The sequence below is a fragment of the Amblyomma mixtum genome, chromosome 5 (assembly GCF_055824585.1).
Source record: "Amblyomma mixtum isolate Tamu chromosome 5, ASM5582458v1, whole genome shotgun sequence".
Classification (NCBI taxonomy): domain Eukaryota; kingdom Metazoa; phylum Arthropoda; class Arachnida; order Ixodida; family Ixodidae; genus Amblyomma; species Amblyomma mixtum.
The window spans coordinates 19909896-19933656 of record NC_143016.1 but is presented as its reverse complement, the minus strand read 5'-3'; the positions used below and the strand labels follow the sequence as shown (position 1 = coordinate 19933656).

The 23761-nt window shown below is 43.9% G+C and overlaps 2 protein-coding genes across 2 annotated transcripts in view; both read right to left on the bottom strand.

The window, feature by feature from the left end:
• Nucleotides 1-69: 69 nt before the first annotated feature.
• Nucleotides 70-13152, bottom strand: LOC149341448 (uncharacterized). Its single transcript, XM_089541977.1, has 5 exons — nt 13030-13152; nt 11994-12145; nt 8430-8488; nt 4900-4977; nt 70-276 (listed from the first exon to the last, which is right to left on the bottom strand). Exons 1-5 carry the CDS (start codon nt 13150-13152, stop codon nt 143-145), a joined length of 546 nt encoding a protein of 181 aa, XP_089398103.1. The 3' UTR covers nt 70-142.
• A 3985-nt stretch (nt 13153-17137) lies between these two features.
• LOC149341447 (uncharacterized) overlaps nt 17138-23761 on the bottom strand; it is an 8218-nt gene continuing 1594 nt past the window's right edge. Inside the window, exons 2-6 of the mRNA XM_089543554.1 lie at nt 23140-23283; nt 20168-20319; nt 19050-19108; nt 18790-18867; nt 17138-17466 (exon numbers count right to left, since the gene is read on the bottom strand). Of these exons, the coding sequence (XP_089399680.1) occupies nt 17333-17466; nt 18790-18867; nt 19050-19108; nt 20168-20319; nt 23140-23256 (540 nt within the window). The 5' untranslated portion in view covers nt 23257-23283 and the 3' untranslated portion in view covers nt 17138-17332. The remainder of the gene's footprint in view (nt 17467-18789; nt 18868-19049; nt 19109-20167; nt 20320-23139; nt 23284-23761) is intronic.

Sequence of the window (23761 nt, the reverse complement as noted above, 5' to 3'; positions counted from 1 at the left end):
AACAATCAGTAGCTGATGTACGCATCATCTGTCCACATACGTAACAGTTTACTTATGGTTTACACTATTACACTTTGAAGAAAATCCCTTTCGTTGGCTTTTGCAACCACAAACTGTTTCCTCATAGAAATAGAAAATTATTTCATGGTTTTCCCTGGGAGCATTGAAACGTCAAACATTTCAGAAACGAGAGTGCTGCGTTCTTCTGAATCTTGCTCTTGAAAGCATCGATCTCCGATTGCGTCCAACTGTTCTTGTACGTCACATAGCGCCACACTGAAAGAAGAAAACCAGCACATGCGCCGTACATACGGGTAAACCAGTTCTTGCGTATTATACCGAGGGTTCGAATCCACACGGACAAAAATACGTACACTCGTCCACACACCGGCCTAGCGCGCTGGAACTACGCACACCGAGGATTACACTTGCGTCATTTACGAGTGGCTTGAAACGAGACGTTATCTTCCATGCACATTACCACGGATCATGTTTAATACCCGTGCAACACGGGCAAGTTTCATGCCAGTAAGTGCTTACTGCCTTAAGGTTTAATGGCATTCACACGGTCGTCGTCATCATCATCATCATTAGCCTGACTACGCCCACTGCAGGGCAAAGGCCTCTCCCATGTCTCTCCAATTACCCCTGTCCTTCGCCAGCCGCGGCCACTGTATTCCTGCAAATTTCTTAACCTCATCGCCCACCTAATTTTCTGCCACCCCCTGCTACGCTTGCCTTCTCTTGGAATCCACTCCGTTACCGTTAAGGACCAGCGGTTATCTTGCCTTCGTATTACATGCCCTGCCCAAGCCCACTTCTTCCTCTTGATTTCAACTAGGATATCAGTAAGGCGCGTTAGTTCTCTCACCCACTACGCCCGCTTCCGATCTCTTAACGTTACACCTATCATTTTTCTTTCTATAGCTCGCTGCGTTGTCCTTAACCTAAGCTGAACTCTCTTTGTTAGCCTCCACATTTCTGCCCCATAGGTGAGTACTGGTAAAATACATCTGTTGTATTCTTTTCCATTGAGGGATATTGATAAACTGCCATTCATGATCCGGGAGAACCTGCCATATGCGCTCCACCCCATTCTTATTCTTCTAGTTATTTCCCTCTCATTATCTGGATCAGCTGTCACTACCTGCCCTAAATAGACATATTCTCTTACTACTTCCAGCACCTGGCTACCAACTGCGAACTGCAGTTCTCTTGCTAGGCTGTTGAACATTACTTTGGTTTTCGGCATGTTAATTTTTAGCCCCACCGTTCTGCTCTGCCTGTCTAATTCATTGATCATGCTTTACAGTTCATGTCCTGAGTGACTTAGCAAGGCAATGTCATCAGCGAATCGCAAAATACTCAGGTATTCTCTACTAAATTACATAGGTATTCGTGGTGCCACACTCGAAAATTTAATGGCATTAGCATTACTGCCATTCGCTACCTACTGAGTTCGCCACAACTCATTCGCCCGAGAAATGCGTACTTTCACCCTCATTCTACACGCTGAAAAGCATGCAACTTTGTTGGTAGCAATTTCCTAACCAGTAGGAAATGGTTAAACTTTCAGTAATATGAGGCATCTCTACTGCATGTTCGATGCGAAGCGCACCTTTTTTACTTGCATTTCTGACAGATATACCCTTGGCTTGTGGGCTAACACGCGAGATTACAGCTACTTCTGCGACTTGTAAAGCAAGAACAGCGGCGTTTTCTGCAAAATAACTTTTATATTACATTTAAACAACATTCCCGAGATACTGTGCTCCTGTCACTGTTTATATAAGGTGAAATCTGACTGCCTCGAAAGCGTTATCGTCATCGTGACTTTCATATAAGAAAATTAAATGTGGAAGTCTAGCACCTACTTCAAATATAATGGCATTAACAAACTCAGGGCCTTAAGCATTTACTGTCATTTCGTGTGCGGGTGTGGCACGGGTATAAACCATCTTTTAAGAGCTGTATTGGGCCCGCGAGGCAGCAGCGGTTGTCATAAACGCACAACAGGGCGCATAACATGAGCGCTCTAGACAAGTGTGTGAACGACTGTACGCAAGAAAAAAACAATAACACAAAGGCTACGTATATGTTGCGAGTATTTTTTTTTTTTTTGAACAGCGCCTTCTGAGGTATTAGTTTCTCTTTGTGGCCTCATTGCACGCTCTGGTCTTCAAAATACATCTGTATATCAGTTCTGTTCAGGTTTTACTTTAGAAGAGTTCAGAGGTGAAGGCTGTGGTACACAAGCTTTTACTTATTTTGGTTAATAGTGAGGTATTGCTTGCCCTTTCTTCCGCTTGTCTCCGTATAATTTTCGGGCGCACTGTTTTGATGCGGTAAACTGTCTTGCTAGCTCCGAAACTTATATTTTAATTGTTCCTTTATTTTTTACGCTGTTGGAGTGGCGTCCGCTCTCATCAATATAACTTCCTCGTTACTTCTGTGTCATATAAAACATTCGTCGACATCACGGTTGTATCCAGGTGACCTTGACAAAAGCCAGCACGGTTTGCACCGTAGCCGCCTTGCTACAAGAAAACTTTTCTGGTCGAAAATTTCGAAAAGAAACTTGCGCGAAAACATTTTCCCGGGATCAGAGGCAGGCGGCAGGGATTTGGATTAGGTTAAACCATTTGCCGTTTGTGAAAAACCTGCTCAAAGTTTCCGTATCGCAGTCACTCGCAGTAAGCAGCATAGAAACAATTCTACTCCAAATGTAACTTCGACACATCTGAACATTTCATCTTTTAAAGGACTGTGAGGATACCTTTAATGTTAGCAATATATTATTTTGACGCAACAATCGGTTAGGTACCCACGATTCACCATACTGCGGCGGTTGAGTTAAAAACGAAGCAAAACATTTCTCGAGAGAATTTTCATGTCAGTGGATGCACCCATTTTCGTGCATCCTGATGCAGGGAATAATCAGTAAACGTCATGGAGATCACCCGCCACGAAATCGACAAGCAGAAAACAAACCAGCACAAATCGTAAGAACTAGCATGATCTTTCGGTGAGCAGTGCGACTGTGATCCTGGCATTAGCATTTCTTATTGATGAAATTTTTATATGCACGTATCTCTCGATCATTAGGGCTTTTTTCGCGCACGCGGAGTACTCATGCGTGCCGCGATGTTTCGAGGGTTGCCTTTGTCCCATCGTCCCACTCGTCGAAGCAAAGGTAGCGCTGGTTTTTAACCCGCTTTCTCTAAATTAGAAACCTTAAGACAGCGTAAACGCTAATGAGTTTTGATGCACTGTTTAAGAAATAAAAGATGCTTCTAGCCATAGCGGGGTCGTAGTGGCGAAGTTTTACCGCATAACGCCACTTCATTTAATTTTATTTCAGTGTTCTCTGAAAATAAAAATTAGTAATGTTTATTTAACAGGCCGTCCTGATGCTAGTATTACCAGCAGTATCAAATTTCTCATAATACGTTTTAATCAGTCGTCAGTCCCAAGGGCGTTATTATTCTTCAATGGAATCCAGGTGGGTAAAGGGCGGAATAAGCCCGATTTTATTTTGGCAACCGAGACATTATTGCACAGGGATATCGTAAAAGTATATTTTTCTCCTACGAGAGTTCCGCAAGCATTTGACTATACGTTGATAAGTGAGTGCGCACCTATGAACCTCTTCCTTCTTGAAAACGTCACGTAAAGGGTGTGGTTTGACAAGCGAAAACGGTTAAACGCGGGTAATGGCGTGCTAGTCGAAATCAAGAGAAAGAAATGGGCCTCGGGAGGGCATGTAATGCAAAGGCAAAATAACCGCTGGTCTTTAAGGGTAACGGAATGGATTCCAAGAGAAGGCGAGCGTAGCAGGGTGCGGCAGAAAGTTACGTGGGCGGATGAGATTAAGAAGTTTGCGTGGATAGGGTGGCCGCAACTGGCACAGGACAGGGTTAATTGGAGAGACATGGGTGAGGCCTTTGCCCTGCAGAGAGCGTAGTCTGGCTAATGATGATAGGGGTCAGAGAATCTTATTGAACTATCGCCGGCAAGAGTAACGAATCCCCCTCCAAGTTCCGAACCGTGCCACTCTGCCTGGGGGCGCCACCTGACAAAGCACTTCTCCAAACCAAAAGCCATGGAGGAAGGAAAGAACCCAGGAGATGCGGTTACGTCACATGTTTTGAAGCCGGCTCCCACTGGTCCCCCCCTTCCCCCTACTTGGTCGCGGTCGTGGCGCCCTTGCGCATGCGCAGCGGGCATTGCAGCAGACGACGCCGCTGCGCCAAAGGGGCTTTCTCTGGTGGCGCCCCCACGCAGAACTTAAGGGGGGGGGGGGTCGTTACTTTTGCCTGCCATAGAACGTGCACACCAGCTGCATCTTACTGTCAGCAGCCGTATGTTTTTGCCGCCGTACCATCCACCCCTGCGTCAATAATGCAGACCGCGAAAGGTGTGTTTTCAAGCGTGCGCGCTCGCCCCAAGTGTTTTCTGTATCAGCGCGCACGGCACGTTTTCCTTTTTCTGTGTGTATTTTTTGTTATGGGGCACATATTGCAACCTGAGCGGTAAAAACATCACCATTTAGTACGTCCTGCATTTCCTTGTCCGCTGTTCCGTTTCTCCTGCTGTTTGCTTTTTCTCTAATGAGATCATGTTTTCACATCGTTATGTTCTCGGTGCGCCAAAACAGTTCGACCGCATGCCGTGACGTTGAACGAAGGCTGTCGAGCCTTTATTCACGTGGTTGGCTGAACGAATTTTGTTTGCACGACACGTTATGGTTTTGGTGACTCGACGGAGCGCTAGATACAAACAAAAAAGGTTTTGTGTACTGCAGCCCACAGCTTCCAACTTGACTTGCCTGTCGATCAAATCTAAAACGCTCTTCAACCTGCCGCAGTATTTTCACTCAAATGTTTGCATTAGTCTTACCTGAGCCATCCGGATAACATTCGACCTGAACCAGGTACTTGCAGTTGTCAGTATCGATTATCAAGGACCTGCTTTTTTCTGCGAGTGAACCAGAAGGTGCATTGTTAGCTCAGATGCGCGACGCAGCTTGAACCAACTTTAGAAATGATTTGTACATTTTAAAATAATAAAGGCACAGCACTTAACTTTTGAGGCGCACTTGGGATAACTCTTACTCTGTAATTAACTGGGTCATTAGTGACGGCAACTTATTTTTTGGAACGAGGACTTCATTCACACTCAGAAAAAAAAAAGTTCAGAACGATGTGCGCTAAAGATAAAGCGTCGGCTGCTTAGCGGCTACAATTAAACTCCCGCGCCTGGTGCCGCATGTCTATTGGCTGGTTCGAGGTGCACCCAAGATGGCGCAGCCGGTACTGTTAGCCGTGCAAGCGGCTTCAATCCCGGTGGCGTCTGGAGTTATGTGCACTTTTCAATGGGTGAGAAATACTTTCGCAGCGGCGGAAATCTTTCGCTAATTGTGGCATTCGGTACTTCAGTTGAGGCATTTCATGTATCTCCAATGGTCAAGAAATCAATAACCGATCTTTACTAAATGAAGAATTAATAAAAAGTGCCTCTTGGTGCGCTCACTGACTGTCCAGAATACTATATTAGTTTGAATTTCGGGAAAAACGGTAGTTTGTTACTCAGTATGCTGATGACACGCTCTGTATAAAACTAAACTGGATGCAGCATAATATATTAATTGCGTAACATGGGCTTGCTGGCAGCATAAGTTATTGAATATTATATAAACCGTGAAAAACAGCCCGAAAATTAGAGTTAGAAAATAAAAGTGCGAAAAAGTGCGCTTCATTTAGCATGGTTCAGTAAAAATAATTCTGGGTTGAAGTTTTATATCCGGCTTGCCTGTCAGTTGGTTAAGAACAACTGAACGATAAACGACAAATGTTTCACGTTTCTGTTCTACATGAGAGTGCGGCTACATGTGGAAAAACAGTTTTTTTAATCAGCTGTCATTTCCGCGCTATCACATATCCATAACTAAAAATTAGCCGAGAAAAAAAAAATGCTTGTAGTCTTTTCTGGTCTTGGCAACATTACAGCACTTGTTATTTCTCATAACAAAAAAAGTTCACATGCTCCAAGTGCTAAGCGTGATGATTATAGCAAATATGTTATATTTAAACCTATAAGTAAGCCGTCTATTGCAAATATTGAAATATTTTTTCGCAACACGCGACTGCATGAAGTGACAGCTCAAAATTCTTGGGCGTATGGTTTCAAAATGATATGTCCTGGAACACGCATGTGAATAATTTAGCTGCAGAATTAGGAAAAACCGTGGGCTGTATGCATAAAATTGGTAAGCTCATTCCTTTGTGTTCTGGCTTGTCCTGTCTACCTCGTTTCTTTTGTGTCGTGTCTTTTGCGCAAAAAAACCCAGAATGCTTAGGCACCAACTAGCCTGCAAAAACGTACTCATTCCTTTGTGGTTGAAGCAAATATTGTATTCCTCTCTTTTCCTGTCCAAGTTATCATATTGTAGTCTAGTGTGGGGTACAACTACAGCTTATAACTATAACAAACTAACGGTCCCCCCAAAAAAGGTGTTGCGAATATTTGAAAATTATCAAGGAAAACCATCTGATCTTCGAACAGACAAGCTATTTATCAAACATGAAATGCTTCCAGCTGCGCAAATATATTATTTCAAGTTATTACAATGCATAAAAAGTATAAATTGTTCCTCTCTGAAGGAAACCTCCAAGAATCAAAGTACACTTACGTAAACACACAAGAAGAATACCGCTCACTAGGACCAATTATGGCAGACAGATCTTAAACTTTCAAGTTCCTTATTTGCTGAATTTCATAGAAGAAATTAAATTCCAGAAACCGGAGTTTAAGAAATATGTCAAATCATATTTGTTAAAGAAACCCATTTCTTTCCTTCATTAAGACATTGTTTGCATTCAGTTTCGGTGTAATTAAGGTGTATATATGTTATCAGAATGCGGTGTGCTATGTGTCTGTAATCTATGTGTGTGTGTGTGCAAGAGCATGAGTTTTGTAGAGTGCCGAGATGTTCATTTAGCATTTCTTTTTTCCTTAAGTTCTACTAAGTGTTGTCTAATTTCATATTTATATGTTCACTTTTATATGTTCAAATATTTATATGTTCAAATGTGTTTATGTAATTGAGAGCTGTTCCTTGTTTATCTTTGCTTTTTACTAAGTATGCACTGAAATGCCGAATAGTTCTACCTGGGGCAGGAGCCTCTGTCAGGCTATGAGCCTTCAGCTCCTGCTCCATTTTTCTCTGTTGTGAGAAAATGAAAATGAAAATAAAGAAAAAAACAAGGTGCGATTTCATCAGAATGCTCTCCAGCATTGCAAAGTGTGCAGACACCATGTGAGAGTTCATATACTCGTATGCTTTTGCAATGTTTCCTGCTATTTGCCTCATCACCTTGTCACAATCAACCGCCGAGAGTCGCCCACTTAGCGTGTTCAATTGACGACAGCTCGACTGCGAGCCTTCGGGTTCGAGGAACCTTCCAAGTTCGAAGGCTTCAAAGCTGTCCAACAGGTGTATATCGTTTGTGGCAGCGCCTCATGAATTGTAATCTGGCACTTCGTTGCAATTTCTTCGGGACACGTTTCTAAAGAATACACTGATCTGGCTGTCTGTCAGCTTCCTTATTTCTCTTGATGAATTCAGCATTCAACAGCATAATCCCGGTTCTCGCAACCTCACTTAATGGGCTTCTGGAGAAACTGTAACCGGACGGAATCACTGAAACATTGTTGCGTATACACAAATATGGAGACTGAACAAATGACCCTCCGGCTACTAATTCTCGCACCTTTCAGAGCTGCTCCTCATGCACTTTCTTTGCCTCACAAATGCAAACAAAAGTATCTGCCATAGATACCACAAGCCAGCAAATGGCAGTCTTTGGGAAGCCAAAGTACCAGACAATAATGCATATATGTAAACAAGAATACATGAAATGCTATTTTCAGTGCCACACTTCGGGCGTACCTGGATATAAATGAACTGCATATTATTGTTTTCAGTATCGCCAAAATGTTCAATATTCCTGCAATAAAACTTCCTGCGTCGTTTACTTGCAATATTCAAAATTTGCGGACAGTTTAGATCTCTAGTGAGAAATAGCTTGAAAGGTTTTTCTCTTTTGTGGATAAGAGGAGGAGGAAGATGATGATAATGAATGTTTATGGCGCAAGAGTTGCTTTGGCCAAACAGCGCCATGGCACACAATATATTGCAGTTATACAGTGCGGGGGTCAAAGACCCATTTTCTAACCATTTAACCCCAGATAAGCCGAGCACCAGGCCGGTGGGTACCCGGCGTCCCTGGGGATCGAACCTCGCATCCCCCGCATGCGAGGCGGATCCTCAAACTACTTGGCCACCTCTGCGGTACCTAAGGTATAAGAGGAGATAACTGGTGGTTATCAGGAGGGGATTGAAAAGAATGATTATAACGCGGTCTTACTGCCGTTCCCGATGTCTCTCTCCATGTACTTCTGGCCATTGACAGACGCATATGTGTAGCTGAAATGAGAAATTCACTTGATCAGACAGCGGCGACCATGTTAGGTTAACAAATGAATCGCCATTATTCTAACAACTTATAGTTGCTTTTGCCATGCTCATCCCTCCAGGCGGGTCAAATAACTTATCATCATCATCATCATCATCACCATCATCAGCTTGGCTACGCCCACTGCAGGGCAAATACCTCTCCCATGTTTCTACAATTAACCCCGTCCATCGCCAGCTGCAGCCACCGTATCCCCGCAAACTTCTTAATATCATCCGCCCACCTAACTTTCTGCCGCCCCGTGCTACACTTACAATCTTTTGGAATCCAGTCCGTTACCCTTAAGGACCAACGGTTATCTTTCCTTCGCATTACAAGCGCTGCCCAAGCCCATTTCTTCCTCTTGATTTCGACTAGAATGTCATTAACCCGCGTTTCTTCCCTCACCCGCACCGCCCGCTTCCGATCTCCTAACGTTACACCTATCATTTTTCTTTCCATATCTCGCTGCGTTGTCCTTAACTTAAGCTGAACCCTCTTTGTTAGCCTCCACGTTTCTGCCCCATAGGTGAGAACCGGTAAGATACAGCTGTTGTATATTTTTCTCTTGAGGGATATTGGTAGGCTGCCGTTCATGATCTGAGAGAACATGCCATATGCGCTCCACCCCATTCTTATTCTTCTAGTTATTTCCCTCTCGTGATCCGGATCAGCGGTCACTAGCTGCCCTAAGTAGACATATTCACTTACTACTTCCAGCACCTCGCTACCAATTGCGAACTGCTCTCCCCTTGCTAGACAGTTGAACATTAACTTGGTCTTCTGAATGTTAAGTTTTAGACTCTGCTCTGCCTCTCTAGCTCATTAATCATACTTTGCAGTTCATGTCCTTAGTGACTTAGCAAGGCAATGTCGTAATAATGTCATAACTGATAGCACAAATCACTCTAATTACAAGCAACCCACATGACATATCACCTAGGTTGACACGCATACGTGCACATGGCGTTCCGTGGCTAGCCTTAATTTATTTCACATTAAAACAATTACTGTTTCGTTGCACTTTTGTTTGAGTAAGTGATGGTCTTTCTTATGCTTTGTCAGGCGGTCATAAGCAGAACTTGAGTGAGCATACTAAGTCGGTATAAGAACACACGACTAAGAGAATCGCGTTAATTTCTCGTTTGTTTTATTTTCAGAGACGAACGTGGGAAAATGTGAGCATGCTCTCGGAGCATGATTACGAATATGTATTCGTTTAGGCTAAAAAGAAACAAAAACTGGGCAAGGTGGTGAATGTTAAGCATTTTTGAACAGCGCAGAAAGAGGACGAAACAGTTTCAGATTGAAGTTCAGTTTCAAGTTCGAAAAGATGCGCCACGTAGGAACAGCCAAGCTTTCAGAATTATTATAGCTCCTTAAGCTCTGACTGAGATGCTTATTTTATCTAGAAAATTTGTCTACTATGTTTTCATTAGTGGCCACCATGGCAATGAGAAAATTTCATACAGTTTTCAATAAGCGCTTTAAAAGTGACCCTACCCTCTATTGCAAGGCGATATGAGGCATTTTTTATCATTTAATGTGTTCTAAATGAAAGACAGTATAATGTGGGCGATGCGTACTCTGCGCTCACGGTGTTATGGAAATTTTTTTTTTAAAGAAATCAAGAATGAGCATATTTATCCATAATAACGCACCGCACACAAGGATACAACTTAATGATACCTTTGAAAGCCTTAAATAGAGAATAAATGAGTAGTTCGTTTTTTTTAATATCATAAATGTAATGACCTTGAATTTGCTTATGGCCGCAGGTATTGCACTCTTCTGTGGCCATCAAGAAACTGAAAATGAAGCCTACGAAAATGAGGCATCGCCTTTCACCTGATTTCGACAAAGTGACAACATAAGAAAGGAAAAATTAGATGCTGCGATAAACGCGCAAAACGACTATCAACCCTAACAGAGACATGCATAGGAAACTTTATCCGCATTGAGAGCGGTGCGCTTGTCTCAACTAGAATAAAAGTAAAAGTGTATGATCTTACTGGTGTAAGGAGTCTGGGAGAAAACGGCCATTTCATCGATTCTCGTCTGCTATTACAATGCAGATTACACCTGAGCAGCAGAAATCATTCTTGACGCAGATAAAAAGCTAGAAAAGAACAAGCAATTCCCCTATGCTGTCCTTAGCTTCGGTGGTTGTTGGCTTCCATCATACATGTTAAAAGTAGACCAAGAATTGTGACCGTTATTGTGCAACTACTTAAAGATGCTGTGAAGAGGAATCTGATCTCGTCTTTTTGCCGCGGGAACTCGATCTACACGTTCCGAGCATTCTTAGAAACTTCGATTTATTGCCTTGTGTGGCCGATTCCCTAAATAAATTGGATTAATGGCCGGCTTCCGCCCTTTTTTTTTTCTGAATTCTCCGCGTACGGTTAGTACGGTGGGCGGAGTCGACCAACGCGTGGAGTGCCTTTCAGCCAGCTCCGTGGAGGCTTGCCGCTGTGCCATTGGCGGAGTAATACATAGTAATCCGTAGTAGCAAATAGTCCGCGCGTATTTTTATTTCTGCGGGCTTATTTTGCAGCTATATTATCTGCGAATGAAACTATTTATTCACTGAAACCTAAAAAACAAAATAAAATGAAAGCAAAGCCTCCACGGAGCTGGCTGAAAGACACTCCACGCGTTTGTCGACTCCGCCCACCGTACGGGGAGAATTAAAAAAAAGAGGCGGGAGCCGGACGTTCATCCGATTTAATTAGGGAAATCGGCCACGCAGGGCAATAAGTCGAAGTTTCTAAGAATGCTCGGAACGTGTAGATTGAGTTCCCGCGGCAAAAAGACGAGTTCAGATTCCTCTTCACTGCACCTTTAAGTACCGTACCGGTCGAAAAATTTTATTTTCCGTTATCATCTTAACCATAGCCGCAGGCTTTTTCAACTTTCCTATACACCTAGGCTTAATGTGTGTGTACACTTAGGCGACTACGATAATGAAGCATTGCACGATTCAAATTGCACTAGTTCTCGTGAGAACTTGCATTGCCTCAGCAGAACATTTTCTGGGTGGTGTTGTTTTTTAGTGCGGTGGCTTTTAGCATGTCGTCTTTCAAAAACCATATCATTTCTCCGTAACGAGATTCCCTGATTGATCGAGAGGATCATGACGTCATCAGCGCCGCCAAATTTGAAAATCTGAGGACTAGAGTGTTCGCGTACCTTCCATTGGATTATCATATAAGATTATACTAATCCAACCAGCTCTTCCACCTCTATACACCCCCTAATCCCCACTAACCCCGTTAATCTATTTTCTGGAGTGGGTCTACTTCCAAAATTTTGGGAGCCCTTTGGAATATTTGGGAGGGGACAACTTCTAATGCTATTGCGTTTTCTTTGAGAAAAAAGTTAGAAGAGCCCTACTTTTTTTTTTTTCACAATCACGAGTATGTAAAGCACGACTGGCGAATGCTCGGTGTTAGACAAAGCGAAGGCGGTACTCACGGGGTCATGGTGCATCCGGCGGTAGCATTCGTTGCGTAACAGGTGAACTCGCCCTTTGGTGATCTGTCTATGCCGTCGCGTTGGCAGTAGGGGCACCCCGCAGGCGGCATCCATATAGCGTACGCGTTAGCGTTCAGTCCACAGTTCATGATCTGTGCACATACCCACCATCCGTCAATGAAATGCATACATCGGGGCATAGACGTGGGTAATGGGTGAAACTATGCCAGATTTGCTTTTTAAATTCGAATATATTGCATACACTCGTACATTATCTGTCTTTATTGCTGCAAGTATGTTCCCGAGAGCGAAGGATGACGATCAGCCGCCGGCTTTATTTTAAACATCTGTCTCCTATGTTCTATATTTGTTTGCATCTTCCAGTCAACGCGCCTTTTTTTTTTAATTTTCACGGCTCTGATATGAAGCAGACAAGGATAGTGACAAGACAGGCTACGTAAGAAAGAAGCCAGCACTAATTGAAATTAATAAACGCATAGGGCACTTTTCGTTTCATCTGTGGTGTTGATGAATGGGAATTAACGACGTAAGCATTCTTATCCGAAAAGAAAATTGATTAGAAAGTAGAAGAAATTATTTTTCAGGTATACACTGCTAATTCCCCACTCAACACCACAAATTAAAAAAAAAAACTGGGAAACATTCTTCTATGGTTTTTTTGGTTTCAGTGATTGTTGAATCTTTTCCTATTACCCAAATATATTCTATATGATAAAATATTTTCTCTCTCCGCCTTTGTTCCGCGGTTTTCTTTTTAGGTGCTACAATTCGACCTTATTTCGCTGCTACACGAGGTATATTAAAAAGCGGGGCGGTTCTGAGAAGGAGGCTCATCACCATCATCAGCAGCAGCAACAGCCTGACTACGCCCGCCGCAGGACGAATGCCTCTGCGTGCATGGCCGGCTCTGCATGGCTCTCACCCCAAAACTTCGCCATCTGTGCCCGTTAGAAAGCGCGAAAGTGCGGCCACAAAATATGCAAGAATCTAACAAAGCTCGATTAACGACAGTTACCTTGGTGAGGTCGAAAGTCGTTAGCGGGGTAGCGCTGCAAGCTTCGTCGTAGGTGTCAGTGCCGTCCGCAAAAAATAGTTGGGCGAACAATACCGTAAAAAGAACAACGCGGGTAGAAGACATTCTCGTCACGTTTTCGGCCTGTAATGAAAGCTTGAAAACCTCCTGGAGGTAGGAGGAGGGATGTTTAGTCTATGCATCCTCAGAACAAGCTTACTTCCTTAAATAGCGTGCACGCAGATGATGATGATGATGCTGATAGCGGTGCTGTCGTGCATGTGCCGGTGTTCTGCACAAGAAAGAGTGGGGGTGGGAATCAAGGTCAATATTTTCAACTCGCACGGGAAAGCACGACCTCATTAAAGTGCTGCGAGTGTCGATGTGGACAGCGCGCAGGTTTGCTGCATACAACAGAGTCAGATGGTCCCAAGGACACCTACACAGAAAAACGGTCCAGTTGCATAGGCACGGCATGTTTTTATAGGACGGCGCAAGCATAACATCACCGATATTGGCCTCCTTCACATCTCTTACAACCTTGAAACAAGATAGATCGCCGTGTTTCTTGCAGGTGCTGAAAAACGCGCACGTAAAAACAGAAAACGGTGAAGTACGAGTTGGCCTTGTTGTTGAGCACTACTTTGAAAAAGGCCAGACGAAAATAGCACCTGCTGGCTGAGCTTAGTATACAAAATCAGAACAGCCACAGCGCTGCTGTTCGCTGGCAAGAGCTTGAAACGCCCGATATAAAACGCTACAAATTACAACGCTTCCCGTGCCCCTTTTTGCTTCTATTGAGTACAGGGTTGAGCAGGGGGTCGAGCAGGAGGTCAAGCAGGGTGTTAGTCAGCAAGCAGCGCGATCTGCGTACAGCAGACATCTCGTTGGCTTTCTTAGAGCGTTCCCTCTATGAGAGGCGCCCAGTTTGTTGCGGTGGGCAAGTTTTCTTGCTTTATTTTGTCTTGAAAAAAAAAATTGTGCACGAAACTCACTGTCTCTTTGGTATCTGCTGAATTCCTCATAGTGCTTACCATCCGTAAGACCTCCGTGAGCCGAAACGACAAGGGAGGCAATTGGACTAGAATTTAGGGGGACATGAGAAGTTTTTACACCTGCTACGCCTTGTTACTGAGCCTACACTGGCCAAGAAAGCGCAGCATCATTCCTTAAAGGTGCACTGAAGAGGAATCTGGACTCGTCTTTTTGCCACTGGAACTCGATCTACACGTTCCAAGCATTCTTAGCAACTTCGAATTATTGGCCTGGGCGGTCGATTTCCCTAATTTAAATCGAATTAGCGTCCGGCTGTCGCCTTTTTTTTTTAAAATTCGCCGCAGACGGTGGGAGGAGTCAACCAACGCACGGAGTGCCTTTCAGGCAGTCAGACAGTCGGACTGCCTTTCAGGCTGTCAGGCAGGGAAATTGGCGCATAGGGCAATAATTCGAAGTTTGTAAGAACGCTCGGAATATGTAGATAGAGTTCCAGCGGTAAAAATACGAGTTCAGATTCCTCTTCAGTGCACCTTTAACGACGTCGCAAGGCAGTTTCTGGCTTTCGATCACGTTTTGGGAAGAACGTTTGCACTGCGGGTTTGTTACGTAGGACACATCAACCGAACGGCATTGTGGCCTGCGAAACCACCGTTAAAAGACATAGATGTCCACCTTCGAGGCAATTGTCTTGGACAACAGCGTTATCATGGCCGGAAGCACTGCAGTGCTCAAAACACGGATAGCTTCTTATTTAGCAAGAAGTATCGGACAAATGGTAAACAATTTCAAGTTTTAAGTTTATAAATAAAAAAAAAAGCTTTATAAGCATGTCATTATTGCAAACGCAGACGGAGATCCCATCGCCATAGGCTGAAAGAGGGGTCTCCTTTGTAGGTCTGCAAATTTGGGCTTTAGATTAGCCATGGTGTCCTACAACTAAGCATTATAAAATGCAGCTCAATGTCATATAACTATTAATCCTGTGGACATCAAGATAGGATGGGAGATTTGATGATGTCGTTCTTTTGACTCGGGGTAAAGATGAATGATCGAAAAGTCACAAAAGTAGGCCAAGTCCTTCGCGCAGCTTCTTAGAAATGCTGAATTTTTTTATTATCGGTTAACAATGATCTATTCCTTCGTTGCTTAATGTAGCAAATTAAAGCAGTTATAAAAGATCATTCGCGAAGGGTGTAATGTCTTCGTTTCTGAGACTTTCCACATCGTATACCTACGCTGCTAGCACGATGTAGGTTTCAGTGATAGTGCCACTGCAGTATGCGCGGTGTCACCGATGCTCCGCAAGACATGAGTCGAAAAAAAGAACCTAATATAGCTAAACACCTTCGTACGACTACACTCTAAAAGTTGCGCATTGTTCGTGGAAACTCATCCCATTTTCCCTGCTGATGTGTTTTTGCTACACTCGCGAATGCAGCCATCTGCCGGTGTTATTCCATTAGCACTCAGTACGCACACATAGCTCATGCGGTTGAAAAAATATTCCAGCTGCCGGTGCTCTGCAGGCCGATCGTTTGGTTGCGAAGCTTTCTCGACACGTGGAGGAAGCAACAAGCCTATTCCCAGTAGCTAGTGTTTGTGAACAACCTTGAAAACGGTGCCTTCTGTGAGCCGAGAATGATCAAAACAGCTCGACCGTGCTGCGTTCTTTTTCTTTCTATGTCCACACAACGCAAGGAGAATTTTCTCGAAAATCGACGATCGGCCAAGTAGCTCTGAGCTAGACTTAAAAGGCAGGCGAAAGCTTCACAAAATGTCGCTGACATTTTGTGACGCTCAAAATGGCTTTACCTTTGCGGAATATCCGGAACGATGATATTCACCCGACGGAACAAATACTCTATACCGTACATTTTGGATTTATATCGTCTGCTTTAAAATAGAACAAAATTAACAAAATTTTTTTCTCGTCACATTAGTTATGTTCAAAGAAGTATTGTGGGGCAGTCCTCAAGAGAGCTTCTGCGAGTGCTTTACGACAGAATTTTCCTAGAGGAACTGTTTCAGCCAGCCTCGAGACAGCCAGGCGTGCTTAAATTTGAAAATAACCAGCATTCATTCATCGCTCGAGACAAAATGCTAAATATGCATAAATACATCGAAGATATAAGTTTACGTCTGTCTCAGTGAGAGCCGTCAGTTTCGGGGGGTGACGTCCGGCTCTCCCAGTGGCAACTTCCACTGCTGTTTTCTACCATGCAGATCGGGAACTCATACCTGAAAAGATGGTTTACAGAAATTGGCTTCAGTGTTACTGTGGTGCGTTGTTTTTCTTTTTCTTTTGTTTGCGGGAGCCCCAGATTTTACAAATTTATCCAGTGCCACTGACACTGTCAACGGATACTGACCCATGGGAGGTTCCTGTAGCCACGGCTTCTTCGTCAGATGCATGGCATGTTAGTGGATTGACAGCACTGATAGCTACTGTGGCGATGTATAATTTTCGCGTGGCTCTTATCACCTCATAGTTAAAAACTCCTTGACTCGTTCACGTTTATACAGCGCAGAAACGATAACGGACAATGAATGTGAGTGATACGAGCCCTGTTGATCGCCATGGAAATCTCGTATGTCGACAACACTTGCGGTGTCTTCATCTGTGGCGATGGTGACATTAAGCAGCTGGATTTTCCGCCACGAGTTTCGCACTCGAAAGTTGCGGGCCACGTGTAGGTTGCCGCTCTAAGGCGTTAGCTGTCTACAGTGTGGCTAAAATAAATATAATAAAACACGGTAATGTGAGACTCATGCAGTACTCGAAAGTTACCAGAATTGGTGAGACAGATGGGTAATTTCGTAGTCAAATCTCTGCGTTTGGGAAGGTATAACGGCGTCTAAAATCGCTATTTTGCGATTGTATTATTGTATTACCGTTATTGTATTTTTATGCCCTCGGCCTACGGGAGCTATTGGTATTTTTTTTTTTACATTTGAGACCCGTAAGCTATTTTTCTGCTTTGCAATTTTTGTTCGCCGTCGCTTTGTGTTCCAAGAGGCTGTCACATATACATCGCGAATATCCTGCCATGTTCTATAAATGCAAATGCGACGTAATAACGAAAAAAATAGTCACGCGCGTTACTGAATTCCTGTGTAGTTCGCTGAAAAGCAACATTTTTTATTGAAGCCCCAGGAAACGTGAGATATATGCGTGCCATCATGAAGCGACGCACTTAATTCACAACACTCAAGCGCAAAAACACCCTCGTTCAGAGGGGGGAGAGTGGTGGCTATACAGTGCCTATATATGAATAAGAGCATTGCTTCAGCGATCGAATGAAAGCGCGCGCTATGGCTTTCCCAGATGGCAGTTGAAAGAATAAGGACGAAGAAAGCTGAGCGCTTTTTCGTTCTTAACCTTGGCCTTGAAAGTGCTCAGCTCGGACGGCGTCCACGTGTTCTTGTATGTAAGATATCGCCACACTGCAATGAAGAGTAACAAAGAGTTAGAGCGGCGTGGTCTCATTGCGATACAAGATCAAGTATACTGTAATAGCGATTAACACGACTCAAAGGCGAGCAGGCGAAGGAACACCAACGGATATTTTTCACTAACAACTATTATGGCCGCATTATTGGCAGCCCGCAGAGAAATACACGTCATACCTACCTCTGGGGCATTTTATTTGTTCAGTAATTTTGTGAAGAGAAAGCTAAGTAGCGCAGATCGATGAAGACGGACTACGTAATATCCGAATGCCATAGCTGCATTCTCTTGAAATCCTTGAAGAATCACTTTCGTGTGATAAGTCCCTGATTCGATTTATCGAGTCGTTTCAAAATGCTTCGCAGTGCGTGGGTCTCTCATAAATGGGTCTTAATGAGCGGCCGTTTTTTATCGTTTATTGTTACATTATTACCAGTGTACCATTGGTGTTTTGGCTTTCAAAAAGTTTTTCCGTTGTTTTCTTCGAGCGCATCTGGCAAAGGAATTTTTCTTGTCCTCATTTAGGGTATGTTATATTTGCTGTGTATTTATCTCCCAGCTTCGCTTTCAACAGGACTCAGCACTGTTAAGAACCTGCGCTGCCAAGCTAGAAGCGAGCAAAAGAACCTGCTCTTCCGTGTGTTTTCAACAGTTCAGACCGCACGTGTTCTGGCTTTGTTACGTATGTAGGTAAACGGCGAAGATGTGTTTATTTAGTTTCCCGTACTGATATGTAGGCTGCTCACTGCTGCGAATACCAATATAACAAAACAGGATGTGGTGAATGCATCGAATTATACGGTTGTTTCAGTGAACATTTTCAAAATTTCCTAAAGATGCGCTGGTCGCAACACAAAGCAAATATTTTTAGGAGCAAACTAGCAGCTGTGGCGGACGTCAGCACTTTTGAAAATTTTGCCAGTTATCTAGGTAATTAGTTAAAACCTGACTAATAAACGTTCTTTTTAGTGTCGTCTGATGTTTAGGGCCAACGGCACCGAGTTTTTGGCCACGGACAAGACGACGCCATATCTACTTTTGAAACGAAGAAAAAGTTGCTGTCTAAAGCGTAGTTCACAAAACGTAGTTTACAGAAAAAGAAGTGTACATAAAATCTAGCCGCTTAGCTGCTCGACAACAAATTTGTCTTAAGGGTGTGCTGATAGGCTCAGTGAAGAAAAACGGTATGACGCTTGTTCTTGACAAAACATACCCACCCGCTTAATATTTTTGACCTAAACATGTCTTGAAGGGTGAACGCTTTGATCTACACAGCTGTAGTCTGGAGTGTATTCAGGAATGTATTCAGCAGTGCATACCTCTCCCATCTGGAAAACATTCTATTTGCACCAGGAACTTGCAGTTGTCGGTGTCCAAGATGATAGACCTGGTTTTGACTGGGAAGAGAAGAAAATATAGCACTGAATATCTGCAGATTACAAATCCTGTAAAGCGACGAAAGTTGGGTTTTCTGGTGAGTTGAGTATGATCGCGATTTTTACAAAAAAAAAAAAAAGTGCTATCCACTGAACAATATCACTGCAAGCTGCTGCTAAGAACATACGAAACGATGACTTACTTCCCCTTCCAAGGTGCCTTTCCATGTAGTCTTCACCATCGACAGCGACGTATATGTAGCTGCAAAAAATTTATTGCATAATTTGTTTTGTCAGGTAGCATGAAAAAGGAATGCATTCCTAAATGTTTAAATGAAATAATCATGCAGGCTGAATTTTGAATCAGTGGTATTCTATTAAAGCGATAATAACAGGAAGTTAAATCCTCGGCAATACTACTCGGAGGTGTCAGTGCTATAAGAATGCACACACGTTCCTCATGAACTTACAAATTAAGTCGTGTGCTCACTCTAACGTGGACTCGCTTTCCGCTCGCAATTTCAACCCAAGTTCCTAACCCTTATGATCAATAGGCTCTGGCCTCGAAGGGCCTCTATGACGTAGCACTTGCGCCGCACTCTGGGATGCGACACCTTTGATCACGTGTAAGAGTGGCTGCGGAGTCACGAGACAAAAACTGGAAGCTTGTCGCCGGAAGAGCCGAACAGCTTGATTTCACAGTTCGCCGCAAGCGTATAGCCTGTTGCTGCTTTAAATGAGTGTTTCTTTGGTATATACGCCATGAAGCATAAATCCAGAAGGCAGGTAATGGGGAAAGATTTTAACTCAACTGCATAACTTGGAAACTTGGATACATTACGGTGCGGTAAAGGTAGCTTAAGATAATCCTGGTTGAGTATTAATTAGCTTGGGTGAGCGCGGTATTTCTGCGGCGGAAACTGCGGGTAGATCGCTGGCTTTTTTCGTCCGTAATTTTCTTCGGGGGTAGATTGCCGTTTGGTACAGCATGAGCGGGCTACGAAGCGTTCGAACCTTTTTGAGGAGTGAGGGCGCAGTCAACAACAGGCCACTGAACGCGAGCAATGGCAGGTAAGTTTCAGAGATGCCCGAACAAAAATCCGCTGCTAAGCCTGTGAGGCGCGTACCATCGCTTTGCAGTAAGCCATCACGCGGTGCTCGAGCGACCGCATGACACTCATCGAAATAAATTTAAATAAATTTTACATATGCCGCTGCGCCACTAATGGAGGCAATGGAGGCAGAACCATTTTCCTGAAAGCCCCGACTCTGCACCAACGTGCCCGATGAGTAATTTTCTTTGCTCGGAGAAAGCACTCACGGCACCATCCGACAGTGGCCTGTCGAGTTGGCTGAGTAGCAGGTGTAGTCGCCCATGTCGGATATGTCGATGCTGTCCCGTTGGCAGTAAGCGTACCCATTAGGCGGGATCCAGAGTGACCAAGCATCCGCGTTGAAGCCACAGCCGAGGATCTGGGGATTTGTGATCACCATCAAAAGTTAGACGTGTCGACGCTCTGCGCGAAACTCGGCAACAACCACTCGCGCACTGGCTGCTACTTCTAATAATCCAACCACTCTTTGAACCAGATACACCGACCACGGCTTTAGTGCGAATCTTTGTTCCCTACCTAAATGATGTCAATAAGCCATTCCTACATGAAGCTTATGTCCATAACTAACCGAACGTCTCCAATTTTTACAACGAACTGTTTAAATAGTGCTCCAGTTGGTTGTGCTACCACCTGGAAGTACCTAGTCTATCACCTTTAAATATACGTGACATGGAATATATTAAACACATTACTGCGTCCACTAATAAGGTTCATAGGTCTTCAACCTCCATACAACGCTTGTCCTACCGAAAAATGTACATGCTACGGCAATTAGGATTTTGACAAGCACACCTAATAAATAACATCGAATCATTGCTGAACCGTGCGGTTCGGTTCATCTTCTCTGACTATTCGCGTAGTACCATCGTCCCATCTTTTAAAGAAACACGGAGGACTTAAGGAGTTATCACACCGGCACAAGGTTGCTCACGCATCACTTTTTTTTAATGAACGTTACCACCATTCAGCGCTTCATGACGACTTCAGCGGCTGTCATTTCTGAGCGATGGGATCATTCCCTTAGAGTAAAGTTGACGACATGTCGTACCTTTACTATACCCGCGTTCATTTATACCACGCACAAAAACCGAATGGAATGCCCTACCTCCACATATCACAGCTGGCACTGCTCCCGCAAAATTTCGTGATCTGATATGCACTGTTGATATTGTCTAACTGCCTAGTGCACTTCTGTTGTGAAGTGATACGTTCTATTTCTTGTTTAACGGTTGCTCTGATGGGTTAGGGGGATTCGTGTATAATCTAACCTCATTTTTACTTTTTCTCCTCTAGTCAAAGTTCTCTTTTTTGTATCTACGCTAGTTTAGGTTATTCATTAAATAATTTTAAACTACAAGTGTTTATTCCTCCTTTAATAACCCTTGGTGTATTTATGTGTTCAAGTTGGTGCAAAGTATTTTATTCACGAATTGTAACACACAAGTGTTTATTTTTCCATACCACTGAATGTATTGGTGTAAACGTGGCTGCGAATCTTGTGAGTTCATCTTATTTTATTCTGCTGTATCCCCGCACCAACCTACGTAACACCCTCAGTCATAAAAACCTTTAGTGTATTTTCAATAAATAAAGAACTAAGTAAATAAAATATCGGGCTATATTTTTGCTCGCAAATCTAACTGTGAATGTACAACGTGGTAGCTCAGGCATATCTTTTATACGCATGCGATATGAAGAGTACTGAGATTAGATGTTCTTAAGATGTGAAAACCACAAACAACCCGCGTCTTTAGCTGACACTTAACGTCCCACAGGAAACATAGGAGCGGTGTGGTGCTCAATGTCACGTGTATTTGGTGTATTAATCGCCCTTCGATCGACACTTTCATTAATCCTGAGTCTCCGTCAATGGTTGGTTGGTTTATGGGGTTTAACGTCCCAAAGCGACTAAGGCTATGAGAGACGCCGTAGTGGAGGGCTCCGGAAATTTCGACCACCTGGGGTTCTTTAACGTGCACTGACATCGCACAGTACACGGGCCTCTAGAATTTCTCCTCCAAAGAAATTCCAGCCGCCGCGGCCGGGATCGAACCCGCGTCTTTTGGGTTAGCAGCCGAGCACCATAGCCACTGAGCCACCGCGGCGGCGAGTCTCCGTCAATATTTCGGCTAGAAAGAAAAGGAGTGTCTAGGGGGAGCCATGTCCAGTCTAAAGATAAACGGCTGCCGCCGACCTTTTAATAATTAGTATTTGCACCAAAGCCACCCGTTTACAAGGTCGTGTCGTTATCTTTCGGGCTTGGTTGTGACGTTGACGCGAGATGAAAACGACAGGTACGCCTTTGCTGAACTTGTATAGTAATAGCTTAATACTCACACAAGCCGATGACGGGTAACTTGTTGCCAGGAGAGACTTAACCGCTGTGCGAAGGGAGTCTGACTAACCAACTTTGCTTTACGTGCTGTGTAATACCGTGGATTAACGTGCAGAGTGCTCATTAGTCTACAGAAGGCATTCCACCTGCATGTGACGTGCTATAATATAAAGGCCACGTTAGCAGACAAATTGCGGCGTTTATGCCTCAAGCTACTGTGCAGACACGTTGCAAGTCCGTGAAAAAAAAGTAAACGCTTTGAAAACGGACTCTCTAGCGATCCGTACGCCCGTCACATCCTTGGTACGGAATCAGCAGGAAGTCTTAGGGGAACATGATAAAACTATCAGGCGCTAAATTGCTGCAGACACGACAAGCACTTGTGCGTTTTGCACATTAGAGAATGAAGAAGAAAACTTAATAACTCTAGTGAAGCCTGGCCAATCCCCCGCCGTTCATATGTGCCATTAAACCTGAGGACATCATCATCATCATCATCATCATCATGAAGTGTGCATACTAACGCAAAGGAGGCCAACGTGAACAGGTAGCACTCTAAAGAGTCAGCACAGCTGCCAAAAAGGAAGGTGTTGAGAAGTGGATGCGAGCGACGAATGCAAAAGACTTCTCAGCACCCACTATGACACTATTGTGAGCGTGCTAGAAGTCGCTTATTTCCTCTCCTCGTTAAGTCGCTTTCTTTGGAGGATTCCTCCAACAGGTCCAGCAAAAGAGCCGCGCGTCTCTCCTGCATCTTCACGCTGCTACGCTCGAGGAAAATGATGCAGCCACGAGAGTGGGGGAGAAAGAAGAGAAATGAGAAAACGAGCAGAATGGCGATACCTTTTTCAGGTCGAACGTATTCAGTGGTTTAGCGCTGCAGGCGGGGTCATAAAATGCCGACGCCGTGACGAGGAGGCCGGCAGCGACTAAGCTTGCAGCGATGAGAGCGGCAGCCATTTTCTCTCGCCTTTGTGAGTCGCTGTGCTGCGGACGACAAGGTGGAATTTTTTTTTTGGGGTGGGGGAGGGGGGGGGGGGGGGAGTCAAGAAAGCTAAACAATGAAAAATAAAGAAAAAGTCAGGGAAAGTAGGCAAATTAACACTAGAGGCAGGTAAAAAAAAACAGGCAAAAAAAATAGGTAGAGCAAAACGCTGAGGCAGCGTATGAGTATCGGGCGTTAGCAATATTGAACGAATATTGCGTCATTAGCCATCTTCGCTATATCCGGTACAAATTTTTCGTTATATCCGGATATCTACTTCTGATGCCAACGTATACAGCGCAAGAAGACAAATCGTTTGACACCATTTTGAATGGTTTGGTTTATTGGGGTTTAACGTCCCAAAGCAACTCAGGCTATGAGAGACGCCGTAGTGGAGGGCTCCGGAAATTTCGACCACCTGGGGTTCTTTAACGTGCACTGACATCGCACAGTACAATGTCCTAACGTCATTAGTTTGGG